Source organism: Tinamus guttatus, unplaced genomic scaffold (assembly GCF_059628265.1).
Source record: "Tinamus guttatus ecotype Peru unplaced genomic scaffold, ASM5962826v1 Tinamus_guttatus_pri_ptg000384l, whole genome shotgun sequence".
Lineage (NCBI taxonomy): Eukaryota > Metazoa > Chordata > Aves > Tinamiformes > Tinamidae > Tinamus > Tinamus guttatus.
Window position 1 is genome coordinate 1,468,705 of NW_028288918.1, and position 10,706 is coordinate 1,479,410.

Below are 10,706 nucleotides of genomic sequence, written 5' to 3' on the forward strand. Positions count from 1 at the left end.
CTTACGGCTGGACTCGATCACCTTGAAGGTCTTTTCCAACCACAATGATGCTGTGATTGAACATTTGAGGCGGTAATTTCCAAGTCCCAGACGGACTAGTCAGAAGTCACAAACCAGCTTATTTCACTACAACCCTTGGTTATAAATAACTATGAATTTTTTTTAAGTCCTTTTCAAACGGGCAACGTGGGCAGGGACGGAAAGAGAAAAGGCCGGCGGGATGCGTGTTTTACGCAGCGCTGTTCACACCGACCTCCGAGACGGCACAGGGGGCCCTTCCCGCGGGGCAGCAGGGACATTCCCTGGTGCGGGGCATTCACCGGGAGCCAAGCGGTTTCAGCCAGCACGTCCAGCGCGGGGAGCGCAGGGCCGCGGCGGCACCGGGCGGGGCGGAGCCGCAGCCGGCGCCGTGCGCGGAGCCCCGCCCGCCGCCGGCGCCCCGGGGACAGCGCCAAGATGGCTGCTCCCCGGCTGCTGGGCTGCGGCCGGGCGGCCGCGCGACAGGTACCGGGCGGGGGGGTCGCCCTTGCGCGGCGCGGGCAGAGCGGCGGGGAGCAGCCTCGCCGCCGCCCCGGGCCCCTCACGGCCCCTAGCGGCGGCGCCGCTGCGCGGACAGCCCGCCGGTGACCTTCCCCCTTCCCCCCGCCGCGCAGCTCCGCGGCCGTGGGCGCGGGGGCTGCTGCGCATGCGCGGAACGCTGTAACGGTGCCCTGCGCCGCGGGTCCCCTTTGACAGGAGTGGCCGGTGCCGGTTCTGCGCATGCGCCAGGACTCCGAGGTTGGGGGGAGGGGGCGCGGTCAGGGGTCGTTACCCCCAAACCCGCGGTCTTTACCCCCAAATTCGGCGGCCGAGAGTGACCGTGTGCCCTTGGTGTCTCCGCAGGCGCTGCGGCGGGAGGCCGGCGGGCTCGGCGGCGCGGCGCCGCTCTGCACCAGGCCGGGTGGCCCCTCCGCTCGGCCCGGAACGCGTAAGCTCCCTCTTCCCTTACCTGCTCCTGCTGCCGCCGCCCGGGGCCTTCGCTAGGCCTCAGGAGGGGCCTTCGTTATACTCGTCCCAGTAGAAAACAGCCTTGCGTGTTGCCAGAAATTTTACAGCGATGAGTGTGGTGTGTTGCCTTTTTGTAAAGAGGTGCAAAACTTAATTTCAGGTGTCACAGGGTCCCCTTTACCCTTTGAAATGTACCTGCTGGGTCAAAAGGCACCCCATTTTACAGACAGAGAAAAAAAAAAGAGAGAAAGATTTGCAAAATATTCATATCTGCTCCCTCCAGCAAAGTTGAGAAGCTGCAGAGAAGAATGACAGCCCTGTTGGATTAAATTTAGTTGTGATGCTCATGGCCCCCCCATAGATTTTCAGACTGACCTTGCTTTGGTTTTTAAAGTGCATTCAAAGTTTAGGGTCCTTTGAACCATTTCTGTCTTTGACCAAAGCCAAAATATGAATAGATATATGTGAGTGTGTGTATAAAGGGGAATATTATGTGCAAAATGTGCCATTGGTAAATAGTTACAAAGAATAAGATTCTTATCCAGAATTAGAGACCCAGGTGCTAGAGCAGCAGAGCTCTATGGAACCACATGTAGGAATAACTGGACTTGCTGACAGCTCTTGAAAAAGATTTCTGAAAGTGGCTGAAGGCAAATAAAAGCTTGTGGGTTCCATTGGGAAAACTTTTGCTGCATAGAGTGGTATAAGCCTGACCGAATAACAGATTGTTGTGACAGCTTATTTGATGCTTTAGTTTGAGGTATAACAGGTAAAATAGCAAACATGCTACTTAAGCAGCAGTTTCTGTATTCTTTGCTCAATAGCTGTCTGGTTTCAGAAGGTGTCAAAAGACCTATTAGGCTACCTCTTTAAACTAGTTGCTCTTCCTCCTCCCTCTTCAAAGGATTAAGGTTAGTTAAGTTGTACAAGATGCAGACTGTCTTTTTTTTTTCTCCCAACTTTGAGGTGGGGTAGCCTGTGAAAATTTTCTTTGCTTTGGTAAAGTGATCATGTTTACTAATGAAATCAGTGATGGGGGATAGACCTGAAATTTCTGGATACCAGCTTTCTGAGCGGGAACATGTTTTAAAGTCATCCCAGTAGTGATGCCCTATTCTAAGTTACAGCCCTATTCTAAGTTACATCTGGGAATAATAAATACTTTTATTACTGATTTGGATATGTTGTTATTTTGGCAGTCAGTTCAGTTTTGTAATAGCCCAGTATAAATCAGGTGTTACAAAGTTTGAAATACTTCAGCTGAAAAAAGCTTGCAGTACAGAATGCAGCCATGCTCTTCAATTTAGTGTCCAGTTAAAATGCCTGGATCAACAATATTAGGTTATCCACTTAAAAGTTGAAAAAAATGTATCTTCTTCACATACCCCAACACTGTTGTTTAGAAGAGTCATTAGCAGCCTCTACTGTTAATGCTCAATTTGAGCATTAATCTGCCTTCTTGGTTTCTTAAGATGTCTTTGCATTAATACTTCTCCAGCTTTTTCTCATGTTTCACTTGTCTTTCTTCTCTGGGCATTATTGCATGAGCTTGGCCTTCCTGTGCACTTCTTTGCACTGAAGAACTCTTTGGTCTTGGGTGATGTTTCCTCAAATGTTAGTTTCTACAGGCTGCTATGTTTGACTGTGCCAAACTCTGCAGGATTCAGGCTTCCTTCAAAGGTGGCTGTCACCTTCGAATCCTTCCCCAATTAATATAAGTCAAAGACACTGTTTCTCAAAAATGCAAGTTGCTACTAATTTGCAGTACATTACTTCCAAATCAGGAGTTCCAGCATCTGCCAAATTCATTCCTTAATGGAAAGCAGGGGTATGGAAGCATTTGCCTCTTGCTCTAAGAGTACTTTTTGAGATCTTGCAGTTCTGTGTTGCTGCTGTATTTTGTTCTTATACTATAGACTTTTGCCCTAGCCTCAGTGTTTGAACCTACAGTCTAGTGGAGATAAGCGTCTGAAATCCTTCAAAATAATTACTTGCATAGTAAACTGATCTGTATGTGTGCTAAGAACTCTGTATTTCTTTCTTTAATACCTTATTTTTACAGTCCTGACTTTTCTGTAATGATTTCATTTGGAAATTGCTAAAGACTTGCTACTGTTCAGAACTACTTATAGAAACTCCTTAGGTTATATTAGGTATTACTATAAAATATCTGTGAGGGGAAAAAAAAACGATTACCTTGTAAAACAGATGTGGGGTTCCAAAATGTGCAGGTAGAGTTCTGCCTTATAAACTGAAAATCTACCAAATTACTGTGAAGTGGAAACATCTCCAGTCCTTATGAGGGTTGGCCTTGCTGGAGTGAAATTCAGTGGTGATGCATCTTCTTAATGTCCTCCCTGTCACTTGTGTCCATATCTTTTCTAATGATGATGATGATGGTCAGTGTTGATCAGCCTCAGCTACTGAGGATCCTTAGCCCCGAGCATCCAAGGGGCACCTGATACTCCGGGAAAGTGTTTGAAAGTTGCTGCTTTCTATTCACTTATGGTTCCTTGTCTGGTGATTTTATCATAATGAAAGTATCCATGAGGGAGAAGAAATAAAGTTGCAGCATGAGGAAATGTTCTAAGACTTCTTGATGAATGGGTCTCAAAGCAAAAACACATAGTGGGCATTCTGAAAAAAACAGGAGAGAGAGTCTTTGGGAAATTGCACTAAGCTGTTAGACATGATTCAGATGGTAGATCACATGGACATGTGAACAGGCAGTACTTTTGTGTATAACATCAGGTGTCTCTTACTCCAGTACTTGCCCCTTGGGAGTCACCTCTCCCTGCCACTCAGGAGGATGACTGCTGCAAGAGGCTGGCTCTTGTTCTTGGCTGTTTGCTAGGTCTTCTGCCTTGCTGGCTTCCTCATAGACTTTAAAACTCGTATGTGAAGAGGTTAGCTAATGAGTTATCTTAGCATTCACCTGGGACAAGAAGGTGCTTGCCAATCATTTCCAGAATTGCTGCAGAATTGAGTCAAACAGCTCTGAAAAGGAGTCTGGCCAAGCAGGGAGCAAAAGCCACATCTCATGAGTTTCAACGTTATGGGAGCAAAGGGTGCTCACTGCTAACTAGAACTCTATTTTTTAATATCTGTACAAAAATGTAGCTTTCTATTACATAATGTTTGTATTTAATATAATAATTGTCTTCAATTTGCTTTTTGTACCAGATCATGTCAGAAAGTTAAAAATGTATGACTAAGAACCCTAATTAATAGGGATATCAAATACAACGATGATAATCTTCTTTATGCCATTTCCTAGATGTAGTGGCACCACAGGGAAGCACCAAGCTGCTAGCCACCAGAGCAACAGTTGAAATTCCTAAAATGTTGTCTTCTAGCTCTCCCCCAGCATCTGCAAACAAAGGTGAGACTGTATCTAGTCCTAACCTCAAGGAAACTTCAGAACTTTCTGTTGAAGATCTGAGGGTGTTCATGTCAAGAAAGACTGTGGTTGCATTTCCTCAGCGAGTAATTCTTTCCTCCTCCTCTGAGGAGAAGCTCACTGAAACAGCAGGAGGCTTGAGGAAAGAGTTAGCTGAGGAAGACACGTCTTCATCCAGCTCAGATTCAGATTCTAGCTCAGATTCTGAAGAAGAGACAGATGGTGTTAATGCTCCAGAATTTGCCATTAGAACCAGAGCAGAGTTTCCAAGACAAGATTCCATTTTTTCCAAGAATGTACCAGTGAAGGTATGGGTGCTACCAAAAGAGAACTTGCCCCAGAAACACCACAAAGAATATGTAGCTAAGAAGAAGCCAGGTGGAACAGAAACTGATGCCTCCCATATCGAGCATGTCAAATTTTCTAAAACATCAGTCAGTCATAAAACACTAAAACCCAAAGTGAGAGAACCTAACAAAAAGTCAGCTCCAAAAGAAGCAGATCAGCAGAAACTGGTGTTAGAACCACATGAGGATAAAAGCCAAGACGTGACAGATGTCACTCTTAAATCCAGTTATTTGGAGAAAAAGTCCATTGCTACCAAAGCAGCAGCTGCTCAGTTGAAAGCTCCGTCAGTGACTCAGGAAGACAGAAAGCAAAAACAGATATCCAGAGGAAAAGAGAAAAAGGTGAAAGGGGTACAAAAGCCTGAAGCAGAAGAAATAACTGCTCCTAAACCACAAGAGGTGACTTCTGAAAGCACAGTGCTGGTGGCAAGCACTACAGCAAAGGAGACCATTCATGAAACAGGAGTCCAAGCTGGAGAAAACAGCACCACAATAGAGGGTACAGCTTTAAATTGTTTGAACTGTATTGACTCATCGTCCCCCTAGCTCTATTTCCCAATCTAACAAACCCTTCTTAGTTACTAGCTTATGGCTGGTGAAATAGTCCCGTGCAAGCCCTCTCCCACGGTCCTACTGCTTTCATGCTGTGTGTGTCATCAGCAAGTGCCTCTGTCCTGATCCGTGGTCGCTTTCTACCCTTGGCTCTCACCTTGGGCAGCACACTGCTCTCAAGGCTACCATTCTCATTGCTCCCTTATATTAAAAGATTTTGGCCCGCTTGGAAGTAAAGGCAGCATAACATAAAGCTGTTTGGATATCACTGTTTAAATGTCTAACTAGGTTAAATGACAAATAATTGCATTTGCTGATAATTTTACAGGATACAGTGAGGTGTCAAAGAACTGCCTTTTGTTTTAAAGGGTTATTCAGTTCATAATCTGACCTCTTTATAGCTGTAAACTAGCCTTATCTTTTTCCCTGGTCCCAACTCCAGTGGTAAAATGCAGCACTGCTTTCAAGTACCATTTCTATTTGCTTGCTTCTCCTTATGGTCAACAGAGGAAATCTTAAAAATAATTTGGAAGATGCTATTTGTAGTTATTTACAGATGATGCTTCTCTTCCCCTTCATCCACAGTGGTGCTCTAGATGCTAAAGCATTAAGGGTTTTTATTCTCCATTGGAGCAGATAGTAAGAATGTGTTTGGTCAGCCTGCAGTATGAAAAAGGGAGGGAGTACTTGCCCCTAAAATGTGTTGATGATTTAAGGTGAAGATTATGATAATTTGCAGGTCTCTTAAAGAGTAGCTGCTATTCTGATATACTGTGAATCCAGATTAAGCCCACATGACATTTTTTCCAACAGGTTTGTACTGACCACCCGTCATGGGCACAACCTCACCAGCACAACCCTTTAGGTAGACCCCACTATGCCAAAAAGCTCTCTCTGTTGTTGAGCTGAGGTTAGTATAGGCAAGGTCACCCCTCCACTGCCAGAAAAATGTGTGGGTGTCAGAGGGTAGTGAGGAGTGGAACCTGTCTCAGCAAGGTGCTCAGCAGCCTCACTCATATCTTCAGGGGTATCTTGTTCTGCTTTCCTTTTGAGGTCTTTTTGAAACCAGCTACTGCCTTTCTGTGTTTAATATTCACCAGCAATGATCTTTTCTGTATTCTACGCTAATGTTCCTGTGTTTAGCTTATCTGAAAACTCTGCAGCAAACTTACCAAAGACATAAAGGCATTATTTTTCCTATTGTAAAGCTGAAGTTAAGGTAATGTCATCCACTTTGTAATGCAGCCTTCCTGAGCAGTCAGCAAAAACTGGATTTGTCTGTAACTGCTAAATAAGTAGCAAAATACAAGCATGGTAACTCAAAAATACACCTCTGATTCATTTTTCAAGAACATCCTGTGAAATTCTGGCTCTTAAAGCACAGATGAAGTCTGGGGTGTGAGGGGACTGAACTCAGGAATAAATTTTTCCTTTGCAAAGCCAAGTACAGTGAATTTGGGCAGTAAAAATGAGAGTCCATCTGCTTTTCTTCCTGAGCATCTGCCTCTTGATTTGGAACAACTGTCTCTGGCAGGTTGAATGTTGGCTTTCCTACGCGTGCTTCTTCTCGGGGCTATTTGCAGCAAAGACCCCATCATCTGGTTGATGTGTGTGTAGCCCTGTCTCCTATGGGCTGTGTCAGTGGGAACTGAGCAGAAGGCACAGGGATATTTCCTTTCACAGGTTCAATGTGTGATTTTTTTTTTCCAAAACTGTGGCTTATTATATTGCATTTTATAGGTGAGCCTTGCTGAATGCTATGAATGCATGCTCTTAAACTGATAGTATTGCATTGCAATAATTATGTCATAACTAAAGGGAAATTCTAGTGTTCTGTTGCTGGAGCTCTTGCATTTTTATTGCAGACTGTTGCATTACAAAAAGCTTCATAATATCTAATACAAATCACTGTAAACAAATTCATATGACAAGCTTTTTGCTATATTATGCCTATGACTTCCCTATCTTTATAACTCTGAGTATATAAGAATAAATTAATATTGGAAATAAAGCTTTTTTTCTTGCCATTTATTTGGTAGTAAAGTCAGCCCATCACAGAAACCTTTTATGTAAATGGTATTGCCTAAATTTGCATAATATTGTAAAAGCATAAGAATTAGCGTTGGCTTTACCATGAAGTAAAAAGTTCTGAATAACTTTATTAGGATTATTCTCTTAGGAAGAATAGCTGATATAAAGTTTGGAAGATTGTATTAGAATGAGCTTTTTAAAAAGGAAGGGAAATTTATGTCAAAGGCCCTTGATACATTACTGTTGAATATGACCACATTTGAAATTAAACTCTGAAGATCTCAGTAATTCCATCGCTTATCCTCATGAAAAAAAAAATCATTTTGTAAAGTACTTCTAATTGCTGTACATTGTGGTCTGACAAGATGATACATCATTTGTGCTCCTGCTTTGCCTTTCCTGGTTTGCCAAGAGTGTCAACTGCTGGTCCAGCCGAAGTGAAAACCAAGGTATCTCTAAGAAAGCCAGGAAATGCAGACTTACTTCTTCACAGTATAAATGAAATCTCTCCTCCCCCAGCATTAGCTCTAGTTTTGATTTGAAAACCGTGCCATAGTACCTGATTTGCACTGATTTGTCCTCCCCTACTGCTTACTGATGTGCTTCCTCAGAACCATGCAAGATACCAGCAGAATTTAGCAAACTTGTTCTTGTGCTGTACTTGCTGACCTTTTATTTATTTATTTTTATTTTTTAATGTTGATTGGTTGAGGGATCTGCAAGTGCATGAAGGCGGACTCTGTGATTAAGAATATTGCTGTCTGTTGTGGCATCCTGAGCATCACCAGTCACTGTCTGTGTGTCTGTTTTTCAGAGGCCACAGCAGCTGCCCAGCCTGAGCCAGAGGAATTCGATAACTCTACCTACAAGAACCTTCAGCATCATGAATACGACATTTACACCTTTGCAGATTATAATGTGGAGCTCTCAAAATTCAGGCAGCCTCAACCATCTTCTGGAAGACCATCACCAAGGCACTGAAGGAACCACATTTAAAACAAATGCATGGGCAGAATGTTAGATTGTTCTACTTGGCAGTGTTGCATTACCTGCTTTAAAAATCAATAAATGTGTGGTAACACATGTTTTCAAACAGTGGTTCTTGGTTCTTGGAGTCCCTCACTTTTAGATTTCTATGGACGAGTTGGAAATGAATTAGCACTGACTAAAAATACATTTTCCACTTGTCAGTATGTATTATTTAGGGATGGTTGAGATAGTTCAGACTGTCCTGACTTTTCAGTGTCTGAAAATTTCTAATACTGACCATTCCTTTAGTATTGTGTTATATAGGGGCTTTTGCACATATATTTGTTCAGTATTGACACCATTTTTGTAGGTAGTTATCACTGTGAACGCAGTAGGCTGCACTCCTTACACACAAATGTGTTCCCAGCTCTGAAGAGCTTGCATTTTTTCTGTAGGTTGGAAGCAAGGCAAGAAGTATTTGTCTCCTGCAACAACATATATTTTGTGTTAGCAGATGAACTAACAAAAGTGCATGATGACATTTATGTAACGTGATCAAAACATCTCGGTGCCTCTGCTGTTGCAAAGGGGGAACATACACGTTGGGTTAATTGCTGAGGGTTCTAGCATCAGGGTTCTACAATAATTGAACTATTTAAAATGTAAGAGAGTCTCGGGTAAGCAATTCCTAATGAATTATACTACATTGATTAAACTTTGAGAAATAGCTCATTTCCACTGCTAGAACCAGTGAACATAATTTTGAAAATACAGCAAAAATAGCATTACTGTAAAACCAGGTTCCTGTAGTAGCTGTTACAGAACTGCAGTTCAGTTCCTATTTTTGTCACAATAAAGATTGCTGTCCTACAGAAAATATGAGAAATGAGACACTGCTCAATGTATAACTCATCAGTGATTACAGTTGGTCTCAGCAAATTTTGTTTTTCCATCCTATTAGTAACAGTCTTTAGCCCACTGGGAAAACTGCCTTGATGACCACCAGCTGTTGTGGGTTTAGTTCCACTCTGGCTTCTTGTTCGTTTTGTTTTCTTGTTGTTCACTGGTCTTTGAGCAGTTGTACTTGCAACAACCCCAGCATTTTCCATCACCTGTCTGCATTCTTTTTTCAAGCAGTGGGATATGCAAGATCAAAGGAAAAATGAAGTCAGCTTTAGTAGTCTGTCTGGATATGGACACAAATCCCTGTGCAATTAGTAGAATAGCAATTTTATACTGTAACTTGGTAAAAATGTGGTAAGAATGATCAAGAGGCCTCCTTCAATCTGCTGTTCAGAATTTTAAGTCAGAATCCTCTGGCAAGCAATTTTATTTGCCTGTAAAAAACCAAACAAACAAAATGCTGACTCCAACTATGAAATTTAAAATCAGCAAATGTATAAGTCTGCATGCTGAGGAATAGAGAACAGAAAGCCATTTCGACACACCAGTGGTGATACCACGTATACTGTACTTGTAAAAGGAAAGACATTTGCTGTTAATGTTGAAAACACAAAAAGAATAAGGAAATGGGTCTTCAAAATTAACCCTCTGACAATTCCTTTATTAAGGACCCACTGAAGGGCCACAGAAAAGCTGCTGTGTTTTGCCGTTGACTGAGATTCAGTGCAGTAACGCGAAGCCTGTAGTTCTGATCTGCGCTGCTGTTGAAATGTTTTCCTATTTGTTTTGTGATTATAAAAGGAAGCTGTAAATTATCAGATGGAATCTAGACAGTAGAAGTAAAAATTACATGCAGTCCATTAATGCGCTTATGTATTAATAAATCTACTCAGAGTATCTGTGATAGCTGTTTGGAGTCAGAATTGTTCAACTAATGCACTTTTTATTTCTGAGGAGGTTTGGTGTTACAAATGCTGAGTTAATCAACAAAGAATGAGTGGGTTGGAACAGACAGGCGTCTTGTTTTCACTCGGTTCCTGCAGTCTCCTTTGCCGGATTTGCACCAGTCTTCTAATCTGCATTAAGACCAGGCTTTTTGCTACCCTTATCTCCTGATTACAGAAAAAAAAATAAATTGTGAATGTCCTGTCTGCATTTTCAGTGTCTTGCAGTGGTTTTTTTCCTAAATGCACCTTATAAAATCAAGCTGGAATGCCAAGCCAAGTAACTTCATAATTCTTCTAGCACCTGTGCTGCTTATTTTACCCACGATCTCTTTACTAAATCAGTCTGCCCTGGAAGGGGAAGGGAAGATGGTGTTAGGGAGGGCACAGCACAGACTTCGTCCCACTGTTATGTTTTCCTCGACTTTAATAGAAAAAGCTTCACTTCTACTTGAATATTTCAGATGTTATTGTATTTGAGTCATATGTTAACATTTAAATTTCAAGCAGGATACAATATGCTCGTGTTCTGTAATGTTACAGTAGGAAGCAATTGTGTCTAACTGCAAGGCA

At 42.4% G+C, this 10,706-nt stretch overlaps 1 protein-coding gene across 2 annotated transcripts; it reads left to right on the forward strand.

The window, feature by feature from the left end:
* The first annotated feature begins 438 nt into the window (after nucleotides 1-438).
* Nucleotides 439-10,344, forward strand: NDUFV3 (NADH:ubiquinone oxidoreductase subunit V3). Of its 2 annotated transcripts, XM_088530638.1 has the most exons (4): nucleotides 439-504; nucleotides 883-967; nucleotides 4,265-5,233; nucleotides 8,132-10,344. In XM_088530638.1, the coding sequence occupies exons 1-4, from the start codon at nucleotides 457-459 to the stop codon at nucleotides 8,296-8,298; spliced, it is 1,269 nt and encodes a 422-aa protein (XP_088386764.1). In that variant the 5' UTR covers nucleotides 439-456; the 3' UTR covers nucleotides 8,299-10,344. The 2 variants fall into 2 exon arrangements, with proteins under 2 accessions (XP_088386764.1, XP_088386765.1); XM_088530639.1 differs by lacking the exon at nucleotides 4,265-5,233.
* Nucleotides 10,345-10,706: the final 362 nt, after the last annotated feature.

What these genes read in the sequence shown, in the direction of transcription:
- NDUFV3 (XM_088530638.1), top strand. Translation starts at nt 457, where the DNA reads ATGGCTGCTCCCCGGCTGCTGGGCTGCGGCCGGGCGGCCGCGCGACAG. An exon ending in CTCCGCTCGGCCCGGAACGC is followed by an intron (nt 968 to 4,264) that starts GTAAGCTCCCTC and finishes GCCATTTCCTAG; the next exon opens with ATGTAGTGGCACCACAGGGA. An exon ending in AAACAGCACCACAATAGAGG is followed by an intron (nt 5,234 to 8,131) that starts GTACAGCTTTAA and finishes TCTGTTTTTCAG; the next exon opens with AGGCCACAGCAGCTGCCCAG.